The 24,287-nt window shown below is 44.9% G+C and overlaps 1 protein-coding gene across 10 annotated transcripts in view; it reads left to right on the forward strand.

The window, feature by feature from the left end:
- si:ch211-200p22.4 (phosphatidylinositol-binding clathrin assembly protein) overlaps positions 1-24,287 on the forward strand; it is a 96,285-nt gene that overhangs the window by 12,186 nt on the left and 59,812 nt on the right. For all 10 annotated transcript variants that reach the window (XM_036146252.1, XM_036146259.1, XM_036146253.1 and 7 more), the window contains exon 2: positions 12,774-12,916. In XM_036146252.1, the coding sequence (XP_036002145.1) occupies positions 12,774-12,916 (143 nt within the window). The remainder of the gene's footprint in view (positions 1-12,773; positions 12,917-24,287) is intronic.

Below are 24,287 nucleotides of genomic sequence, written 5' to 3' on the forward strand. Positions count from 1 at the left end.
GGGATAAAGGAGGAGGGGGGGGGGGGGAGCGTCTCTTTTACCGTCTGTCTCTGTGTGACGAGGAAATAGAAATGAAGCTGGCTGACTGGGGATTAAAGCGCGGTCCTGACGTTCAGTCACTGGGGGAAGTGAGGCTGTAGATGCAGCATGTTTGTCTTAGCTGTGACCTTCTCCCTAAACGTGTCTGGATCTACGGTTTTTACCTCAGCAGCTCCTGTGGCGGGACGGTTTCAGACGGGACCACGTCTACAGAACAAAAAATGGACGTATCAGATGCAGGAAGCATGTTAAAAAAAAAAAGAGGTTCTCAGAGCATGAAAAGCCCCAGTTTCACTGCATCGCCTCAGATGAATAAAATGAGATAATTGGCTTTTTATATGAATCAGGAAACGGCGCTGCTGCTGTGAGAATGACGCATGTTGATTTGTTACGGTTCTAATATTGGTAAAGCATTGTTTTCAGTTTCCATATAAAGACTTGAGCATTATTTATAACTAATACAACACCTGTTAAATTAACTTTTAGTTGATTTTATTCATTTGTGTTTGAGTAACCCAGCTCACCGATATTTTCCCGGTATTTATTCCGGTTATCGTAGCCTGCAGCCCGCTGCTGAACAGACCCGTCCATCCTAACTTTCCACCTTCAGATCCGTACATCTCATCAGCACGGAGAAAAAAGGCTTTCTCCTATTTAGTGAGCATCACAGATCAAATGACCAACTGTGGTCCTCACTCACGTTGAACTGTAGGACCCTCCACACTTATGGTCTGCCCTGGTAAAGACGTGGAGAAAGCCTTGAGTTAAAAGCTTTTTATGGCAGTAGCGAAATCTTAGACTGGACAATAACGAAAAAAACAAAGTTAAACGCGAGTGATTATTCAAAATCAGCCGTCCTGTGGTTGTTGGCACTCCCCGTTTATTCCCACAAATGAAAACGTAGAGCAGTTTCTTTATATGCTTTGCCCTCTGACCGCATTGTCTGGGAACATGTGCTGGAAAGTTCCTCACGACTTGCTGTCTTCAAAATGGGAAAGACAAGACAGGAGCTTCAACCTTCACTGCAAAGTCGTAACTTAGAGCTACTCCTCAGTGAGAGCCGCCGCAGGATTCTGGTTTTATCGCGGAGGGGCGGGAAATAAGGTGCAACACGTGCATTAACGTTTGCTTAGTTAACATGTTGTAATCTCATGCAGTGTCCTTTGCGCCTTGAGTTCGTGGATGGACTTTAGCGTCTCACGCTGATAAAAGCTGCGTTTTGCAGCGTTTATAAAAGGCTTTAAAGTAAAATGGTAAAACATTTAAATAGTTTCACACCATCAGGTAGTTCCTGGTGCAGAGTCGGTTTAACGTGGTCCTGAACCAAGGTTCAGAATCAGGACGGTCTCTCCAGCGTTCAGCTGTTGGGTGGGAAAGGGACCGTCTTTATGGGGCTGCTAAAGCAACAAGGGAATAAAAAGGCTTGTTTTTTAGATTCACCAGCCTCGCATCTTTCTCACTTCTTCCTCCTCTGTCGCTTCTCCTGCCGATACGAGGAGGATTCTCCTGAGGGAAGGAAGATGGAGGCAGGCAGCGAGGCTTGTGCTGGGACTCCTCTTTTGTGGCAAACCCCCTTTTTAACAGGCTAGCACAAAGACATATGGTGAAGGGAAGGAGATTACTGGTATGCCAGACAAGGTGCTGATACTGGGGGAGTGTTAATCTTGAGCAGATTGGGGCTGCAGCCCCCAGGGCCTCTTCAGTGTCTGGCTTTTTATCTCCCCGCTGTCTGTCAGCGTTCACGTTCAGCACCTGTGCAGACTGAATGAAGGTCGGTCAACGCGGAGGCAGCGCTCGCGTTCAGGTAGCCGCCCGTTATTAAACCCCGGTAATCGTGATTCCCCACAGGGCGGACCACAGCAGCACGGCGGCTCAGCAGCTGCAGGCGTCGACCCTCCACCCGGTCGCTGACCTTCTCTTTTTCGGGGAAGGGTCCCGGCTTCTAGACGTCTCTTTATGCAAACGATCGGATTCCTCGAAGCTACCCAGGTGGCGTTCATTTTCTGAGCTCCCTGATAATGAAAATGAATTCCTCCCCCCGTCATGCTCCAAGGGCAGAAAAATAAATGGTTCATAAAGCACCTTTCACATAGTGTTACATCTCCTGAGGAAGAACCTGCAGCCAAGTCGCGTCTGGTGCGTTCAATGAGAACGCGCCTCGCATCAGCTGCTGCTGTAAGACGCAGTCTTTGATGCAGTCCTGAACTGGTGCAGACAAAAAAAAATAAAATGCATTTGATTAATTCAATTATTCCACGTGCAGACGAGTGACGGGAGCATAGATGGTTTTAAGCTAATGTCAGTGAAGGTTTCCTGGCTCACGTCGTCTGTCAGACCTGTTAGACAGTAACCAGCACTTGGCACAGTTTGAGACGGGTTGAATTTCTGCATTTTATTTGTATCATACAGTTGCTAGGCATGCGCTGATCATATCGTAGCCGTTTTTTTTTTTTTTTTTTTTTTTTTTTTTGCAAAGCTTCAGTTTTTGTCCATGCAGATTTGTGTCAATTCTGATTCCTCTGGAGGAACCATAGTACAGGAACCGGAATAAAACGTTTTATTCTGGGTTTCATCTCCTTAGCAGAAGTAACTTGAGGCAGAGGAGTTGCTGTGAAACATAGTTTTGCCAAAATGGCTACAGAGAAATTGCATTTTAAACTGTCTTCTTTTAAGGGTTAGCATGGTTAGCATGGTTAGCGCAGCTACGTTACACACACAGCTGTCTCTCTCCATATAGCCTCGAACGTGGAGCGTTCCCTTAAATCTTAGACTCGTATCAAAACGGGACAGATGTTGAAAGGTAAAGATAACTTTCTGTTGCTGTTCTGTCTTCAGCTTTCCGTGTATCTGCAGAAAATTGTCTTAATAAGCGGTTCACTTTCCCACAGCGCACTGATCATATCATAGCTGATCGTCAGGTTTCTTTTTTTTGCAAAGCTTCAGTTTTTCTCCATGCAGATTTGTGTCAATTCTGATTCCTCTGGAGGAACCAGAATAAAACGTTTTATTCTGGGTTTCGTAGAAAGTTACTTCTTAGCAGAAGTAACTTGAGGCAGAGGAGTTGCTGTGAAACGTAGTTTTGCCAAAATGGTTACAGAGACGGCATTTTAAACTTCTATGTAGGGTTAGCATGGTTAGCGCAGCTACATTACACACACAGCTGTCTCTCTCCATATAGCCTCAAACGTGGAGCGTTCCCTCAAATATTAGACTCATCAAAACGGACAGAGGTTGAAAGATAACTTTCTGTTGCTGTTCTGTCTTCAGCTTTCCGTGTATCTGCAGAAAATTGTCTTAAGCGCTTCACTTTCCCGCAGCGCCTTACATCAATATAAGGGATAAGGGTTGGGTCGAACGCAGAGGGCCAACATCTAATGTTGGCCCTCTGCGACAAAGAAATGGACAAAAATTAACACATTTTGTTGATTTGGCCTTGATGGATGGCTGTGAAAAGTCTGAGCGCTTTTGTTTCTTTATCTCTAATGCGTCAGAACTCCCATGTCTGCTGCATGTAACTCCCTCCAATTTGAATAATGGACACAAGGCGTTCTTTGCGTTTACTGGCATTTAATCAGACACAGGTGTCATCAATTATGCCGTGAGAACTGTACAAAAACATAGAATAATCAACATACAATAAGGCATTCTCATGGAGAATAAACAGAGTAATTGACAGAGTAATTGTAACAATATAAACTTTTCTGAATTAGTAGGCTGACACCCTTGTGTAACATTTAGAGACATGTGACTAATTAACTTAACAGATATCACAAACAAACATATTCCTTTATAGAAACACAAAATAAACTTTGTTTACCTCATTGGCCTTATTAAGTTGAAGGGGTTAATAAAAATGCATCTTACAGCACCATCTTCTTCAGGAAAACTTCAGCAAAACCAAAAATCTTCCTTGCAAACGTAATGGACAGGGAAAAATCCAGCGTGCTGCCCTCTACTGAATCTAGCGTGCATTTAAACCATCGATCCGACCAGAAACAACACACTGAACATTGGTTCCACCCTGGAAAGTTAACATATATTCCAAATGTGCATTTTTACCTTCAATTGTTGATTTTATTAAATCAACATTGTTTTTTAACATTTATTGCAAATTAAAACTATGAAATTAACTTAAACAACATAACTGCTCTTGATGGCAGTTACACTAAATACGTCAAACCCGAAAGCTCTGACTTATTTAAGGTCCAGGTTTTTATCCATCAGTGCCTTGGTAACTGGCTTTCCATTGGATTCACATCAAATCCTTTTTTTTTTTCTTGTACGTGTCTTAGTTGTTGAGAAAAGCAAACCTTTCAAGATGACATTGTGCAGGTCAGAGAAGAAAAGCGGGAAACTCTATTGGTCCAAGAAGAGCCTGCTCCACATTTGTCCCACATTCCATCCAGACCAGACTAATATGTGCTTAACTCGCTACCAAAGGGTTTTTTGATTTTTTTTTTTTTTTTTTTTTTTTTTTTTTTTTTTACTATCATGACCGACAGATGAACAAAGGGGACAAGCTGTTGGTTCACGGTGAGTCGGCTGAAACGTTGGCTAAAAAACCCCGATGACCCCGGTGGGTTTAAGGCTTTTGCTTTTCATGGATTGTCCTCTCAGCCATCTCTGAGGAATGCCAGCTATGCGAGCCGGTGTCTTGGGTCTCTCTGTCCTGGAATCTGAAGAGCAGGGGGGACAGTATAAACAGAAGAAGCCGTACAGAGAGCTGAAACCCGTTGGTCGTGATAAATAAGGCCCTCATTTCCCTTTGTGTCCCCAGGAATGTGAAGCTAGAGCTGAGAGGCTGTCTGCAGGTCTGCTGCGGCTGATTTACATCGTAATCGTTGCCAGGGCGCTCGGCGATTTGGCCACAGCTCCCTTTGAACACTCAGCGAGGGATTCAGCCGGGCTCAGGAGTGGACCGCTCAGTGTGTCTCACTAAGCATCGTAGCATCGGTCAACAGTGTTTAATGCAGATAATGGAGCAGGTTGATTTTCAATCAGCGTGCTAATTTAAAGTCCCTGCATTAGGGACCCCCTTTAGTCTTTGTCTAAACCTGTAGAAACTAATTCGGCCCTTTTTGAAACATATTTTCAAGACGGGCTTCTTTTTTTTTTTTTTTTTTTAATACAACCATAAGAATCTCTGCATTACCGGGTTGGTCGTGTAAGGCTGGCAGCGTGAGGAGGCCTGCCTTTGCTTTTTACCACGGAGGATGAAAGCAAAGACGTCTAGACGATACTCAGCAGACGGGGAGTCATTAAGCATCTATCCTGTATATTTATGCTCCTGATGACCTTCGTTAGCTCAACAGATGGGAAGGAAGAAGAGGAGGAGGGAGCGGCTCAACTCTTTAGCTTCTTATTTTAATGATTAGCATTGTTAGCAGTGCTAACTTTAAAATGTGTGCGTTCCCTGTAGAGTAAGCAGACCCGAGCTGTGAGATTTCTGATCGTTTTTCTCATCGACGGAGAGAACTGGACTCACTCCCTGTGGTGATGACCTAAAGAAACCACTCCTAGTGAAGGTCTTCATATTTAATATGGTCTTACACCAATTCCTTCTCCCTTTTTTTAAGCCCTTCACAGATACGGGGAAACCAGAGTCTTCCTCACTTGGTAACAGCTTCTACAAGGAAGAGTGTAGTCAGCCGATCGGATTCATATTTGTTTTTTTTCCCAACCGGCCCATCGTCTGTTTAGGTTGATGATGCGACTGCAGGATCTAACCAGCTATACATGCCGTATGGACCAGATCATCTGGGTTTTTTTGTCCTCCGTTGCCGTGCTGTTCAGATAGATTTTAAGCTGCGTTACTTAAAGTTGTGCTGAAATGTTTCATTTTGCTTCGGAAGATGCATATCATGGTAAAATAAAATGCCTGGCTGCTTTGTGGCATCTTGAATATTGCTGATTCAGGAGCGGCTGCGCTGCGGATGAGGGGCCGATTTGAAAAGGTTTAATAGGTCCGTAAGTGTCGAGCCTGCAAGGGAAAGGTTCGTTTAGGCTGTTTTTTAAATGCAGGTATAGGGTGTTTAATAAGATGCTGTTTGTCAGTACCCAGACTGAATAGTTTCCCCGTGTTCAGGAATATTCCAGCTATTTAGTAGAGAATCACAACAGAAAGGTACCTAAAAGGTAACTAGAGCAAATGTTGGGGACTTTTCTCTGATTGTGATCAGATCCTGAGCCTGAATCCCTCCTGCTTCCACCCTGAGCCACGAGGTCTCTGCTCGTTTCATCCGAAGGGCACAGAGGTCAGCGGGCGACAGCTAACAATGGACCTCAGCTCGGAGCGGGACAGAGAGGGTCACTGTTGGGGATGAGCTCACACTTACTGAGCATTTGTCTTCACATGTCTGTGTATGTGAGGTTGCTGCAGACCTGCTCTATTATGCGAGGAAACGACAGTTTTCTAGAGACGGCAGCTTAACAATTGAACACAGGAGGTGTGTGTGGGGGTATTATGTATTGAACATGGTGGACACATGTTAAAACACGCTTGTTAAGTCAGTATCAGAGTGCCATCAGGTTATAAAAACACCCTGGTTTTCCTGAGGTTACATGTACAGAGTTGGACGGAGCGAAATGGGACGTATCTCTCTCTTTATGTTGGAGATACAGAGTTTCAAAGTCCACAGTATAGCACTCTGCTGACGTAGTTGGGTAGACACAGGCCAGGATGTCTTCTACTGAGCACTGCTGAGTTTGTCAGCAATACCTTCAGTCCACTGACTGTAGAACAGCAGAAAATGCCATTTTACTGCAGTCTGCCCATTATTAACAGGCCACATGGGCTGAGGAGGAACGGTTCAAATCCCTAGAACCTGAAATGGTACATCTGAAACGTCTGACACTGCCTTGCTGAAGTGTTGACATTAGCTACGTTTTGCCTTGTTCCAACTAAAACTACTTTATTTGTTGATCATTCTAGGCCTTTTTACCAGCATAAATCTGCATCGTTGTGAAAGGGAAGGACATTTGTTTTTAAAAGGAATTTATTTTAAAGTATGTTATGCATTTCTACTCATCTGCTCAGTCAACCATGTTTGCTTGTTGAGTCTTTTACCCGTTCCTCTGTGCAAGATAGCTCCAGCTCAGCCAGATTGAACAGAACATGTCTGAACATCAGCGTTTTAAGTCTTTCGCTGAATAATTGGAATTAGGTGTGGACTTTAACTGGGCCCGATCTAACACAGTTTCACGTTGGTCTCAACGATTGTACCTGTGGCTGTACGTTTGTGGTTGGCGTAAGTCTTTGGCAGCCTCTAATTGGCTAGCATTTAGCTCCTCCATCTGTGACCCGCTTTGTCTTTTCTGAAGAAAAGCATCCCTTCAGCATGATGCTGCCATCACCGTTATGTGTTCAGGGAGATGAGCCGTTTTCATTTTGATTTGCATGTTGGCCAGCAAGTCAATTTGTTTAATAGTGATCTTCAACTTGCTCCAGATGCTTGAAGCAAACCGGCTGAGGACGTTCTTGTGTGGAGTACTGTTGGTTGTCCTGACAACAGATGCTGCCACCCGAGCTGTGGATCCCTTCAGCTCCTCCAAAGCTACCCTGGGGCCTCTTGGCTGCTTCTTTGATCACTGCTTTCCTTGCCCAGCCTGTCGGTTTAGTTGGACGGCAACGACTTGTTAGGTTTGTAGCTGTGCCAGAATATTTCCCTTTTAGCGGTGAGATATTTTAAGCTCAGGATAGAGTTTTATAACCCAACCCTGCTGTAAACTTTACTGATGTTCTGGAGCAAACCTCGGAGGCCTTCTCAGAGCATCGGTGAGCTCTGTTCAGTAATTGCAGGATTTAAGGCGGTTGGTTGCGCCGGGTTTTATTGAGGGGAATCGGAGTAAATGGGGCAGTACAGATGTGCGACCCAGGCATTCAGAGTTTGATCCGTTCTCTCATCAGCGGAGTGCCTCAGATCTCTGACTAATTACGGTGCAACCCGCTGGCACCAACTAGCCCGGTCAGGCTATCAGCGGATCGATGTTGCTCTTTAGTTATCCTCTTGGATTAGCTGCTAAAAGTGCAGCAGAAGCAAGACGAGCTCCTCATCGGTGTTTCTGCCTTTTTGACTCGAGGACGAAGAGTTGGAGGCGAAGCGATGCCGGCGGAGCTGCAGGTGTGGATTCCTGCAAATTGTCCGGATGAGGAGACACTCATGTTTCTCATCTCCTCCACTCTTGGCCACATATCTCTTTTCTATTAGCCCCCACCCATCCGCCCCGCCCCTCTCTCTGCCATGTGTGCCTCGGTTGCCTTTACTTCCCCCGTTTCTTTTTTCTTTTTTCTCTCCCTTAGGTCCAGGATCAGTGGCATCTAATGCCTTCCACTCGGTCTGATTAAGTCGGCACATGTAGCCTCTTTACATTATCGCCGGCGCACATACGCGCTCGCGCACCGCCGTCCCCGCGGAGCTAATCAGCCCTGCTCTTAGTGCGCCGTCTCTCTCGCTCTGCCTCTCTCTGCAACACCACTCCAGACCTAATGAAAAAACATGAGCTTTGAGAAAAACCAAGCCTGGACGGACGGCTAGAAGAAACACTTAAAAGCAGGAGTAGCTGAAAAATTAGAGGCAAAGGGAAGGAGAGGTGGGGAGAAAAGGCCGGATTAGGACTCTGAGGTGTTTCTAGTCCGTTCTCCTAACGTCAGATAGAGACACGAGGCTCGTATGTTTGCGTTTCTGATGGTTAGCAGCTAAACGCTTTGACAGGCTAACCGCTAACTGCAGGCAAATGGACGGGCTGCACCGTGACGCCTTCTTCTACATTGCTTTAGTCTCATTTGTATCGACCGGATACAGATGTGTGCGCGGTGAAAGAAAAGTGGTGCCACGTTGAGCGAGTGATTGGAGATGGGACCGGACGGAGGCGTCTGCTGAGCGTTTAAACGAGACAACGCGGCGGTCGAGGGGCACGGGGGGGGGGGGGGGCTGATTAGGAAGACAAGGCCTTCCATCAGGAGCCTCCCGGCCTCGGCAGCCTAATGAGAAGCTGCTTCCCTGGTTACCAGGTGTGAGAGCCGGCAGCTCGTAACGTCCTGTGGCGAAGAACAAAAGCACGCGAAGGAAAAGAGGAGGCGCACAAGAAAGAAAAGGGGAGATATGAAAGGAACAGGAGGACTCCCCAGAAGGGATTCACACCAAAGGGAAGGCGGACCTGATCAATCTGAACGCGTGTGTATTGATGGTTTGCGCTTGAGAGACTCGCACGTGGCGAGTGGAAGACACTGAATCATTGTAATAAGCTGGGGGACCTGAACATGCGTCGCCTCAAATCGATCTCCATTACAGAGGAGAGCGGCGAGAGGCAGCCGGGCTGCTGGTCTCCAGTCACATCGCGTCGAGGACTCTGAGCTCAAGAACATTTCAAGAGGTTTGAGGGCTAGAAAAGTAAAAGGAGTCTCCTTAAGCTTCACCACGTAACCATTGCTAGCTCATTCTGAGCTTAGAAACGGGGCGACGGCAACGCCTTTATTAAGTGTTGATGAAACACAGGGAGAAGGGACTTTCAAATCCTGATCTTGAAAGTTTCAAGTTCAGAACAGGGTTAGGGCTTTTTTTTTAAAGAACTTTCCAAGTTTTGAACATCCGTCATATGAAAATGGGATGACGGTCCAGGACAGGGTGCGACCGGGCTGTGCGAGGCCATCATTAATCAGGCCTGGGCTGACTCTAGAGGAGCTGGAGAGAACCGCAGCTCGGGTGGGAGTCATTAATGACTATTAGAGGAGCCCTCCACAAATCTGAACGCCGTTGATTAAGAAGATCACTTTATAAATATGGCATCACCCATGTAAGGGACCTGGATGGAGATAAATACATACATGTGTGTTTAGCAGTTCAGATCAGACCAAAACGGAGCTGCTTTCATGCATGCATGGCGGCGGCTGCATCATGCTGTGGGGACTAATGCTTAAAAAGGGAGGCTGAATGCATGACTTTGTGTTACACTCCTCAGATATACACCACTTTGTGTTGGCGTCTCACATAAAGTCCCAATAAAATGCTTTAAAGTCACTGAAAAGTCCAGTGCTTATAGATACTTTAGCAAAGGCCTGTTCATATGTCCGTAACGTTAAAAGGTTCATGTTTGATAAGAGTCGTTTGCTGTCCGGAGGCAGAGTTTGAGGATTATTTTGGCCTTCCCTGCTGTGAAGCTGGCCTCGCCGAGGGCGTTCACAGGTCTCCGTTCCGTCGCAGGGACCACACAGCATGGTTGCGCTGTTTGCATCGCAGTGGGTATGAGCTGAATGGGACCTGCAGTGGAAATTAATACCAGCTCGTCATGCTGCAAATTCTTCTGTAGGGACACAAACAGGAACTTGAAAAGAGCTCATTTGCCATGACTAATCTACAAGAAAAGCCTCCCCCAAAAAGGAGGGGGGAGGGGAGACACGTAGTTTTGGGGGGTCTTGGGCGTCTGGCGTGTTCTTCTTAAAATGAGTTTGCATGGGGTCTGCTGGTGGCGAGGGATGTGCGGCGAGCAAATGCGCAACTAAAGGAGCGAGGAGGCAGGAACGACGCTACGACTGTTTTCATTGTCACAATAAACGGAGTAAACTTGGAAAGCTAAGTGAGTTTAAAGGAAATGTGCAATAATCCAGAAACCAGCCCCTCAAGTTCAAACAGGTTTAATCCCAAAATGTATCGCAAACATGTCGGCCTCACAGGCCTGAAGCAACAGGTTTGATTTGCTTGTGTTAAGGTTTTATGTCAAACTTTCATCTGAGAAGGGAGAAAAACTTCCAAACTAGATGTGAGGCGCAGGGCTTCACAGGACAGGAAAGCAAATAAAAGGAGAAAAGCCTTTTTTTTTAGCTTTGGTAAAACACACAGCGGAGGATGTCACCCGCCTTACAAGCATTTAAAAGTCAAAATGCAAATTAAAAATTTTAATTCCATCTTCAGTCTGGCACTGCAATCACTCAGCAGCGATCTCTCATCCGAGCCTTTGATTAAAAGCCGGCGTGACTGAGGTTTCATTTGGGATTTAAAGGAGCCAAGAGTTGCTGCTCTCCTCCAGGTGTCAGCAGGAGTGTGGGTCAGCAGGGCGGGGCTTCCTGCAGCGCGCCGTACAGACGGTGTGCTGTGAAGCCCCGCTAGCTGTTAGCAGGGTTCACCTGGAGGAGCCTGCTTCGTGTCGACCAACGGGTCCACATGCAAAATGCACCATGTTGGTTAAATACAAGTAGCATAAATAATGAGTGATTTTAATATTTTGAAAGTGAAATCTATTGATTTTTAACACAAGCCTGTTTGGCTTTGGTGTTTTCTGTCAGATTTCTCCTAATTTGACTGATTTTAATATTTTTTGGACTTCTATCTTGATAAATGTCTTTAACAAAGTGATCAGATTCTCTTCGTTTTGTTTCTAAAAGAACCAGTGTCTTTGATATTCTGACTTTTTTTTTATCTTTAAATACTAAACTATGTTCCTTGGATGCTTTTTAAGCACAAAGCTTGCATAATCCAGCGTATACGTTTCCACAGAAGGGTTCTGCTGCTGTCACGTATTGATCGGGGCTCTTTGCATGAAGGCGCGGCAGCAACAGATGTTAGAAACGCACCCGTCAGGTTTGTGGCTGACGGCGTTAGATCCTCTGTTTCCGTAACGCTGGAGGTGGAGGCTGCAGCCGTGGCTGGTCCAAATTCCTCTTTCAGAACATAATATGAGAAGACAATGGCACAAAGGTACCGCTTTTTGCCTCTTGTGTTACAGAGTAGCTGCTGTAAACAAGTTTTCCAATGACAGGACGATTGGAACGCTCTTGAGCTTCCTATATCAGCGATTAGCTCGACTAGAATTTAAAAAACGGTCTCTCTGTGTGTATTCCTCTGGAAATGTTGATTCTCAGCTTAGATTTCTTAAACATTTAGTCAGTCAGCCTTCCTGTTATCTGCTGAAAGTTAGCCAAAGCGGTGTTAGCGCTGAGAAGCAGCCTCTGTTAGCGCGTCCCGGTGGAGCTCAGCTAAGACGCTGGACTGAACGGAGAAAGATGGAAGCTTTGGGTCAGCGTGGGCCGATTCTGGTCGCCAGCCCGTTTCTCTGTTCGCTCATCGTACACGCGTTGGATGTTATGGCGCTAACATCTTCTATAATGTGTGCTGGGATAATATAGTAGGCAGCATCTGAGAGTGTAGCCCTGCGCCCGTGTTGTTAAGCCTTATAACTGCAGTTATTCTATGGACGTCTGGTTTTATTTGTCTCCTAATAACATAACATTTTTTCAGAAAATTTGATTCAAGGCCCTGTCACGAATGTCGATGAGGAACCTGAATGAGTGTGACAGTCTAAAAGTGCTAAAGTAAAGCAGGTCTGAAGGTCACATGACGCCGTGACGCGCTGCAGACGTCGGCGCTGGAACGTCATAGGGTCTCATAGAGCGCCGCCTGGTTCAGATGTCTGAGGCTGCCGCTTTAATAGATATATTTAGACCCTGAAGCTCATTTCTCCCCCCCTTTGCTCTGTGACTGACTGACACCTGAACTTGTGGTGACCCTTCTCCTCAGAGCGGCGGGGAGAGATGACGCAACAGAGAGTCAGGAGGCCTTTTCTCTTCTTCCTTGCCTTCGACTAGCGTTTGGTTTTGATTCTCCCGTCTGTGTCTGGTTGGGATCCTGAAATCGGGATTGAATTCGCTCTTTTTTTTTTTTGGAGCGAGTTTGTGCTTCAGCAAACATTTAGTTCTGCTTTTAACCACGTATTTTTTTTTTTTTTCTTCTGGTGTGCTGCAGATCTGATCCACTGCACCAATGAGATGAACGTGAACATTCCCCAGCTGGCAGACACTCTCTTCGAGCGAACAGCCAACTCAAGCTGGGTGGTGGTCTTCAAAGCCCTCATTACCACCCACCAGCTCATGATGTACGGCAACGAGGTACGGGACGCGCACACACACACACACACACACACACACACACACACACCCCTCCAGGGCCAGTCTGTGCCGACGACATCAATAAGCAGCATTATTACTCAACTCTGTCTGGCACGTTCATAAACACAAACGCGTTTGAATGTTTTATTCATGTCCCGCGCCGTCCGTCCGGATCAGAGGGAAGCCGACGTGCGGCTGGGGGACCGCGGAAAAGCACGGGGACGCGCGTGTGTCGGACGCGCCGCTCGGCGTGATTGAAACGGGTCTGGAGTGCGGAGAAATTAATTGGCTCGGTGCGAGCTGCAGGCAAAGATGGGGAGACGAGGAAGGAGGCGAATGAATAATCAAACGAATTAGCTTGACACAAACATTGCTAGGAATACAAAAAAAGAGCAGTCTCTGTAATCTGATTTAAAATTCAACCGTATGGTCTTTTTTTTTTTTTTACTCTGCATCCTCTGGACAAACTGTTCACGCCCCTCAAACCTTTTTTAATCTTAGTCATGTTGCATCCACAAGCTCAGATATCTTTAATCTGGATTCTGAGTGATGGACCAAGGCTTTTCCAAACAGCAATTTGAACACGGTGCCTTTTTTTTAATCCCTTATACTCTGTTACCTCTAAATAAAATGCCGGACCACCTGAGAGGAGACATTTGGACTTGTCATTGTTGGCTCAGTTATTGATTTGTGAACTAGTGAGAATTAAAGTAGCCGTCGGTCTTTAAATGATCTGGTTTCTATCGGTATGAAACCTCCAGTTTGCTGCCTGTTAATAATTCAGATCACACAGAGACTTTAAATACCGAGGACTTTAATATTCAGACGGTCTTGTGCCGTCTGGGGCCCGCTGTAGTGCCGACAAAGACGCAGCTTTGTCTTTTATCACCACCTGAATTGTCTGAGCCATCAGCCGCCGCGCTGTACGGCTGCCATAAAGACCTTAGTGAATCGGATTCTCAGCCGGGGGGGCAGTGATCACGGGGTGGGGGTGTGAAAGGGTTTGGTTACAAAGTGGTTGTCAGAATTGGATTTCCTCATGTACAAAGTAATGAAGCACTCAGGGGGTTAATAATACCAGTCCTGGTGAACACGTGGAGGAATAGCTTAACAGCTTTGGACAAAAGCACGCTGTTTTAGAGAAAAGGCAAACAAGCACGTTAAATGTCTTTAAGCAATATGGAAACTGTGCTGTAAAGTAGAAAAAAAAACATGTAAAGATGCCCTGCACTGCAAAAACGGATCTAAAAATAAGTAAAATGTTCTTAAAGTTAATGTCCGTCCATCCATCCATCCATCCATTTAAATGGATAAAGTTAATGTATTTATCCTTAATTTGAGCAGGTAAATAAGATTATCTGCCATTGGAATGAGTATTTTGACCCCTAAAATAAGATAATTAGACATCCTGCACTTGAAATAAGATAATTGAGAAGAATTGTTCCTATTTTAAGTGCAAAAATCTTATTCCATTGGCAAATTATCTTATTTACCTGCTCAAATCAAGGACAAATACACAAATTTTAAGAACATTTTCCTTATTTCTAGTTCTGTTTTTGCAGTGTGTACAGACACAATGTGCTGCAGCTGAGTTTTTTTGTGACCTCTAAAGGTGATCTGATTTTTATGAACTAATTAATTAGTAGGGCTGTAACATTACATCGATCCACTTCCACACATTGATTAAACGATAGAAATGCTTTAGTCCAGATGTGACCAAGAGTGGCCTAAAGCAGAGGATGAATAGGTGGAGCACAGCCTGCTGGGTGCTGAGTGCGGCGGAGCGTCGCTCATCATGTAGCGTTTTAAATGTAGGTCTGATGGCTGGTAGCCAGGAAAACAACAAACGGGGGGCGTCATTTTGGTCTTTTAACAGGATAATGATCCAAAACCAAAACGGCCTCACAGAAATGGTTCACCTGACACAAAGTCGGTCTTCGTCCACCTTGGTCCCCTGCCCTACATCCTGTAGAGAACCTGTAGGGGGAGCCGAGGACGAGGGAGGCAGGGCAATCTGGAGCTCAATCAAGCTCAGTTTAATTCAGGTTCAAAGGGCTCCTTCCAGCAGACCAGTCAGTCACGCTGTTGTGCGTTTCTCACCAAGCACCGGCTGGATTCAGTGAGTCCCTTACAGCTGGAGCGCTACAGAGCCAGATAAACACCAGACACCCGCTGCTTTCTTTCTGTCTTCCATCACGGCCTGGGAGACGTTACATAAAACATTATATGCTAATGCGCATGTGGAAGCACACGCACACACACATACATGAACAAGTTGGAATGCAGGGTAACATTTTGCACGTTCAAAATGGATAAATTCAAATAAAAAAGGTTGGAAACAGAGAGTAGCACTCGCTGTGGCTCGCCTAAAAGCTTTTTCAATCATAAAACTCTTACATTTGTTCAGTTCTGATTTTTGGGACCATAAAAGGGGCATAAAATGCATTTTAGTAGCTTTAAAAAAAAATTTGTTTTGATCTTTTCAGATACATTTGCAGCATTTGAATGTGTTTTTTTTTGTATCAGTGAGACTAGCTTCCCAGCAGTGAGGCCTTTTTTATAAGGTTGATAATAAAGACATAATTAGACTCCCCTGAACGTCCAACTATCTCTTTAAAAGGACGCCTATTGTGCAGAATATTTCTATTTTGACAGTGACTCACTGTAAAACCGCTGAACCAACGCGGCTGGTCATTTATATAAATACACCCTCCCTTCTGTTTTAGCTGCATTACTGCATAGAAATTCCCCTTAGCTTTGGGCAACAGCCCAAAACAAAGTGACGTGACTAAAGTTTAGCTCGGACAGGAAAGGTTTTGGGTTGCTGGTTGGTAATAAAGATTTCATCACCCTGTTGGTAAAATCCTGCAAATGAAATGGATAAAACGGCATCAAAATAAAATTTTCCTCCTTTTTCTTGCTATGAATCTAAAAGAATCCCAGAAAAAGAGCCTTATGTTGTCTCAAAGGAGAAGCTAAGCAAACAGTTTAAGAGCAACAGAATGATGCTTTGAAACTGTAAGATGTCTGTAGCAAATTTCTATTTCCTTAGTTTAAAGACCAGCTGCATTAACTCTCCTAAAAGTCTGAATAACACCTCTCTCTCTAAAAGAAATGGCTTAATGATGTAGAACGCCGGTTTGTGACAGGGTTAAGATGGACTTGTAGACTATGTTGCACCCGTATTATCATCTTTGTTTTTGATCTTAGCTTGGTCACTCTACGCAGCAGCTCAACTCCATCCTGTTTTCAAGAGTCCAAGCACTTAAAAACATTCCTGTTTGCGCAGCAGCTTCCTCCTTCTGTTACCGTAGCCTTAGTACGTTGAAAATATCGGTAAAATAGGCGACTAGAATAATGGTCCAGACCTGTCTGCCTTTTCCGTTTTCACCGGGAATAAAGGCGTGTCTCAGTGTTGTAATTTCATCGCTTACCTGAGATTGGATGAGAATGTAAACGTTGATCTGCAAACTTTCTCAGCATGACATTAGCAATATTAGGCTGGCAACATTGAGAATATTTAATGTTATCATGGGATTTAGGCAAAATGCTAAACCCAAAATGTAATATAGAACAAATGGGAGCCGATTATGTTAAGACCACATCATAGCAAGACGGAGTAAGCTAAGAAGGAAGCAGCACAGCTATTAGCAGCGGTCTTTTATGGAGCGCTGACTGCTGCTGCTGTCTGTGGATGTGTAGCGAGAGACAGGAGAGTGACGTGAATGATCGATAAGTTGTGACATGCCTGTTCAGGCTGCGGACGCTTTGAAAAATATTTGATACCTACCCCAATTAGTACCACGTATGGAGGTGGCACAAATCAGAATTGTGCCGTTCTCACCGTCATGAAAAAGACTGATATGGGTGGCATTTCCTTGTATTAACGTAGCATGCTGCTCGTGTCTTACCACCTGTAGTATCTAAACGGTGTTATATGAAGAATTTATATATATATATATATATATATATATATATATATATATATATATATATATATATATATATATATATATATATATATATATATATATATATATATATATATATATAAATTTATTTTTTTTTTTTTGTAGTTGGAAATGCCTCCAAATTAGTCTTTCTTGGAACTGAGGGAAGAGTGTAGCGTTGTTGAAGCCAGCTGACTGTCAGTGTGCAGCAGTAGCTGGGGTAGGGGCAGCGCCATGGGACTCTATGCTGCACACAGCTGGAGAAAACCGTTCTCTCCATCACTTTCTGTGGCATCTCATTAAAAGGACTTCCAGCTGCAGGAGTGGTGCGAGCAAAAAGAAAATGGTAGCTCTACACCTTCGTACCGGCAAGCAGGCCGGGGCCTGGATGAAACGGCTTTTTAATGGTGACTATCAACTCATTTAGCTGTTATGCAACCTCAGATGAGACTCACACCAACAGTAAATTATAAATAACATCCCTGAAGATATAATAATAAACATTCCTGAAACATTAAGAGAATGTTTGCAGGAATAGTAATGTTAATATGTCATTTGTCTTTGAACCTCATTTATGCTTTGCTAATGAGAGACTTTCATCCAACCAAGACCACAAGAGAGTCTGCAGCCTGACGCTTGCTTTGGACGATGGCGGCAGCGGTCGCAGAGCATCATAAGATCAGCCATAAGCTTCTGTTTGGAGCTAAAGACCAGACGTAACATCCTCTGTGATCCTAACTTAGTTTGAGCAGAACCCCCAAAAAATAAAGGCTGTCACTGGGAACGTACAGCCCTGCTGGTGAAAAGATGGAGAACCGAGGGACACCGACTGGGATCTTCAGTCCAAACCGGTCTGGGCTCTTCTGCTTTCTCTTTAGCTTTGTTGTGTAGTTCGGTTTAATCTTGTTTTCCCCCCAAAGAGTGGGTGTGGACCAGGCCCGGCTCTCTGTTGTGCCAATCTGATGAGAGTCGGGAGATTACGTCGGGCGCAAACATTTCAGGAGCTGTAAAAACAAGCGGCATTGTTAAGACTCATGTGAACGTCACAAACGAAAGCAAAACGCGCTGCCGCCGCCAAACCACGAGCCCCTCTTCACAAATCAAACGCACCCAATCGCCGACACGCCCTGTGGCGCATTCCTTTTAATTTCCTCCAATTTGGAGAAGCATTCCTTCCCTTTTTTAGACCGGCTCCGCTCGCCCCGACCATTGCGTAACGCTTCCTTTTGACGGTTCTCTGTTTATTGCGCCAACATAAATTTCCTCTGAAAAGAGGAAGAGGCGAGTGTGAGATTGTTGCAGCCGCTCTCGCAGAAAACCAACCGGCCCGCTGCCTTTTAAGCCTCTTTTGTTTTGTTTCTTTACCTTTTCATTGCTGGTGCTCCGGACTCGCCGCTGCTTCAGATCAGCGGCGCCTCCCAAGCGATGAGGCAGATGGGTAACGCGGTTATCAGAGACGTGACGTGGCGAGGTGTCTCCATCGCCCAGAAAAGGCTTGCTCAGTCTCTGGAAATTCCCGCAGCCTTTCTGATAAATGAAATCATGTTAAGTAGGTCACTGCAGCACAGCGGGAAGCGGCTGAGAGGTATTCCTCAAACAGTCGGCTGATTTTTTTCTGTCAGAATCCTCGCTGCAGACTTGAACCTTTTTTTGGATGCAGTGTCACACTGGGCCTTCACGCTGATTACGCCGCCATGCCAATTACCTTCTTAGGCGTTGGCGGCCAGCAGCTGATCAGCGCGGTGCTGATTGAGATGTGCTGGATAATAACTAATCTGCTTTGTTTACCTAGAGACTGCCGGCATCCTCTCCTCTTTAATGTGGATTATTGTCCACTATAAGGTAGCGACGCATCAAATATTTACATTTGCTGCTGCACAGGTTATTATTTCACTTGGCCTGTAGCCGGTAGATAACCGAAGCTCTGAATACCAAACGTATATTGTGCAGGTTTATAATCTTGTTCTACAAATTAAAGGCACGGGCCATGTAAGCATTAATAATTCAGCCGCCACGCGCATTTAAAATGCAGCACTCCATTTCCAGTACGCCGCCGCTCGCTTATGAAACGCAGGAGCTAACTAAGTGCGCAGCGCGGTAATTGAAAGTCTTACGCTGCAAACGCACTGCAGCTGGCGCCTCTCTGCTCCCGGGACCCCCAGGAAGCGATGATTCAGGCGGCCGCGGCGGAAGGCAGGCGCGTTCTCATCGGGCCGTATTCATCAGGCCTGTCAGGACGGCGGTGCTGACCGAGGCGCAGCGGGCCGGAGCATCCATTATTGTCCGGCCGCAGAGAGAGCCGGCAGTAAAAAAAAAAGATTTTAAACCGCAGACCCTCGGAATTGGGGTCAATAGACTTCATATTTCCCTTAAGGTGGTGGCTTGTTCAACAGAAGCTGGCCTAGAACAGTTCCTGATGAACCCTCGTGGAGGTGAAGTTAACTTTAACGAAGAAAAAGCCTGACGCACGCCTCAAACACTGAGAGTCTCTGGGGGTTCTGACACGGCTTGTTAGATGTGAGATTCCTGATGTCAAAACTCTCCCTTTCTCCACTTTGGACTCGTAAATAGTTACGCTTTCAGGGGTTAAAGGGATGTTTGAACTCGCCCGCGACGAGGAAGACGAGTACAGATTAAAATGAAAGCGAAGGCGGACCGGTAAGGAGCCTGGGCGTGGAGACGTTAATTATTTTTACATCCAGACAATCGAGCTGGGCCAAAAACAACAACACGTGCTTTAACTAAGCGATGTTGAGAAGACGTTTTCATTATACAGGACTGTCTCAGAAAATTAGAATATCGTGATAAAGTTCTTTATTTTCTGTAATGCAATTAAAAAAACATGAAATGTCATACATTCTGGATTCATTACAAATCAACTGAAATATCGCAAACCTTTTATTGTTTTAATATCGCTGATTATGGCGTACAGCTGAAGAAAACTCAAGTATCCTATCTCAAAATATTAGAATATTTCCTCAGACCAAGTAAAAAAAAAAAATAACAGCAAAACAAAATCAAACATTTGAAAATGTGCATTAATGCACTCAGTACTTGGTTGGGAATCCTTTTGCACAAATTACTGCATCAATGCGGCGTGGCATGGAGGCAATCAGCCTGTGGCATTGCTGAGGTGTTATGGATGCCCAGGATGCTTCAATAGCCTTTAGCTCATTTGCATTGTTGGGTCTGGTGTCTTTCAGCTTCTTCTTCACAATACCCCACAAATTCTCTATGGGGTTCAGGTCAGGGGAATTGGCAGGCCAATCAAGGACAGTAATGCCATGGTCAGTACACCAGTTATTGTGAGAATCTGATGTCGTCTCTTAACCACTACCATACTTGTGATTTAGTTTACTGAACCAAGCTGAGTGTTTTTCAAGGCTCAGGAAACCCTGCAGTGTTTCCAGTTAATTAGACGATTCAAGTGATTAGTTGAATAGCCTACTAGTATACTTTTTCACGATATTCTAATATTTTGAGATAGGATTTTTGAGTTTTTTATAGCTGTACGCCAGGGATATTAAAACCAGGGATATTAAAACAATAAAAGGCTTGCGATATTTCAGTTGATTTGTAATGAATACAGAATGTATGACATTTCATGTTCTTTAATTGCATTACAGAAAATAAATAACTTTATCACAATATTCAAATTTTCTGAGACAGTCCTGTACACTTCTTGTTGAATTGAATATTTCACTTTAGAAATATTTCCCCCATCACTTCACGAAGTTACCAAAACTTTCGCTTTGTCACAGGAAATGTCTGAAAATCTGACTCTGAACCGAAAAAAGATATCAGTCGGTTTTTTATTTTCTCACGTTCCAACCACAGACTTTGAATAAATAGAAGTTAAATGAATTAAATCCATCTGTGCGTAATCTAAGTCCAGCTGCTCTTTTAAGGCGGCTGGACTTAGATTACCCGATATGAGTAAGGAGATAAAGTTGCAATGAGAGCATCAATCTGAGAGAAGGCGAAGAGGCCCACGGTACCTCTGGAGGCGCTGCAGAGATCCACCGCTCAGGTGGGAGTATCTGGCTTTTATGAATGCTCCGGGTCCCAGTTACGGTTTCCCAGGAGCGTTGTAGGAGACGCAGCAAACAGGAAAGAAGGAGCCGTGGTCAGATGGGAGCACGAGTAATGGTGGCATCATGCAGTGGGGCTGCAAAGACCCGACCCTCAGGCAGAGCTTCACCTTGCAGCAGGACAACATGCATGCAACACATGTAGGGTCCAGACGGCAATAATCTTCACTGAAAATCCTCTTATACAGATACAAAGCAAGCCCGCCACACCTTTCAGGTTATTTATATAAAATGGTTGGTTGTAATGTGTCAAAGTGTCAAAAGGAAAGTTTTGCCAACGCGCTGTGTTTGTGAAGTCCAGCTCGGCCCATGCAGCTGCTTTAGATGCAGCCCGCCTCCAGCTCCTCTCCTCTCTGTAATATATTCAGCTCTGCGCTGAAAGAAATGAACGTGGGGATTTGCCATTCAGAGCAAATAGCAGCTGAATTAAGTTTTAATATCTCGTCTCTGCCTCGGCTGCCATATTCGTTAAAAGGTTTTCGGATCGTGATTGGAGTAATGGAGAGTTTTCAGTGTCTGTGTGCGGCAGGTATTGATGCTCGATTAGTTCTTCACCTGCATTTTTTTTTTTTTTTCTTCCCCCTCTCCTCTCGGTCTGTTGGCTCACTCCCCGGTGACGCGGAGAGTCTTGTGAAGCAAGCCCGTCAATATCTTTGACTGCAATTTAGCTTTTGTGGTGCTATAAACCTTCTTTTATGCGGGATCTTACAGGAACATTGCAGAAGGATCAATTACTGTGTTTAACTCCAGGGAGTTTTAGACAGGCAGATTAATTTGAGCTTTCCACATGAACTAATGGCTGACGTTTAAATGGGCCACCGACTACAGGGGGCTTTGTGATGAGTGCCCTGCCTTGACTCTCGCCGTCTGGCCTTTGTGCCCGTTGTTATCGCTCGTCGGCTTCTTCCTCTCCTTCCAAATCTTTTTATCATAGGCCAGTATGTACCAAAAACAACCGAGCAGGAAACCTCAAACAATGGCTGAGAGAGGCATTTTTTTCCAGCCCTGCTGCTTCTCTGGCTGCCCCCGAGGGAGGCGGCCGGGTCCGAGGACCCAGGATCTGAACAAGGACACAGAGACATTGAGATGGGCTAATGGCAAATGGAAAGGCTGTAAGTCAAAGAGCAGCAACCAGCGTGTAAAACGACGTTGGAGACGAGCACTGGAAGAAGAGAGGATGGAGTTGGGTTCAGTTTAATGTCATTTTAAGATCTTTTCTAGGGAACCTTACTGACCGGCTGATGTTGCTCTCAAACATCAAAGCATTTAAAATAAAAGAAAATAAGCACTTAGCTTGGCAGGGGGAGTAAAGCCAGGCTTCTAATAGGGTGGTGGAAATTCTAAGATTGGCATTTAATTTCTTTCTTTCTTGATTAAATCATATTTAGGTTGCCATACTATGCAATTCTCAAGGTGTCTTTGATGCAGTGTGAAAGTGAACCAAACCAAGTGAATCATTTCTGCATTCACTGCCCAATCCAACAGAGTCCCAGACCATCCTGATGTTAAAATGACTCAAGTCAGGTAAGACCAGACCAAAACTAAAATAGCTACAAGTCACTAAATTGTGAAAGAAACTACATTGTAGTGAAGATTAAAACATTAAAACTAAACTTAGATGTTCTGTCGACATTATCGTACTTATTAATGCCTTAAAAAGAGATATTGGTGGCTCTTCTTAGCATCATAACTCTGTTTTACCAAACTGGAAGTATTTCCGTACTGCAAAATGTTTCCCTGAAAAAGTTTGTTGGCCTTTTTCCAGTCAGCTGGCGAGCAGAAAACTGCGGTCGCCCCAGTATTTTATTTCAGCTTTGGATCAGGGTTGGCCAACCAGTTCAGCATGAAGAGCCAGAATAAAATCCAGCAACATTACAAAGAGCCGCACAGCAACATCTCCACACAGTTTTATTTTATTTCTCGGTTGCGGTATAGGTGTGTGCTGTGCCGACAAGCCAAGATGACACGCGTTATGAAGCGATGGAAGAACTTTCTTGTTTTACTGTGCTCCCTCTAGTAGGTCGGCTGAAGTACCGTATCTTTTGGACTAAGTAGCTCTGGAATATAAATTACATCGGTCAAAAAATACGTCATAAAGAGGAAAAAAACATATAAATCGCTCCAGACTATAAATTGCATTTATTTAGAAATTTATGTCACACAGTCCAAGTCATTTAATCTGGTTAGGCAACTTATTCAATTACACAGCCGCGTCCACAATCAGCTGAATAATATGGAACATAGCTGGGAGCATGAAGGCGGTAAATTAGCAGAACAAGCCACCGACCCGGAAAGTTCTCATCGCATTTCAGCTTAACAGCCCGTTATGATGAAAGTTGTCAAAATTTCGCTGAAATTAGATCGTGAGCTTAATGGTGCTAAGCTAACAGTACGACAGAGATGTTTGAGAGCAACATGGAGCATCATCAGCAAGGCTGGTTCATGCTGGTCAGTATGATTTACCATTTAAAACTTATATATATGTTGCATCTGACTATAAGTCCCAGGATTGGCCAAAAAGTGCGACTCTTAGTTTGAAAAAAAACGGCATCTGCAAGAAAGAGGAGCCACGGTTTGCTGCTCCTGGTTCAGATAAAAATGAGTAGAGGATCAGCGTGATGGGCCGTTCCAGTGGTCAGCGGGTCCAGTTCTAGTTCTGTACTGCTCCTCTCAGGTAAAAAGCTGGGGAGAAAATTCTGCATCGATCATTGAAAATGGGCTGTTCAGCTCTCGCCGAGGGGCTGTTTTTTTATCAGCGGCTAAACGGGCCGCTGGTCTCAAAGCAATAACAGTTCAGTTTCCTCAGCGCTAACGTGGAAGGTTTTTCCTCGACAAACCCTCGCAGCTCTCCGTCTTTCCTCAGTTTGCTGCGAGGCAGCCGAAATTCTCCCTAGACCTTAACGTACCCTCTAACACAATGCTGCGAAACCCTTTTTTTTTTTTTTTTTCCTAAACGAGTTTGTTTTCAAGGGCACGCTGAAAAATACTACCCATCATCCTTTTCTCCCTCTGTGCAGAGCAGTTCTAAGTGCCAGAGGGGAAATTACAGCGTGATTGATTGCAACTCGGTGCATAAGGAATCAGGATAGAGAGCTGTGATTCTTTACATCCTAACTGAGTGCCGGGAAAGGACAGCGTGCTTAGAAGGAGGCGGAGGACGGCGAATAGAGTCGTTCAGGACACGAGAGAGGAGACCGGCGTGGTCCGGAGAGGACACCTGCAAAACTGCTGATGGCAGCGCTCTACCTGTGGTGGAGCTGCACGCCACACAACACCGGGTGCTTCTACGGCTCTGTGGAAGTTGCAGCTCCTCTCTGAAAGCCAATGGCC

Source organism: Fundulus heteroclitus, chromosome 14 (assembly GCF_011125445.2).
Source record: "Fundulus heteroclitus isolate FHET01 chromosome 14, MU-UCD_Fhet_4.1, whole genome shotgun sequence".
Classification (NCBI taxonomy): domain Eukaryota; kingdom Metazoa; phylum Chordata; class Actinopteri; order Cyprinodontiformes; family Fundulidae; genus Fundulus; species Fundulus heteroclitus.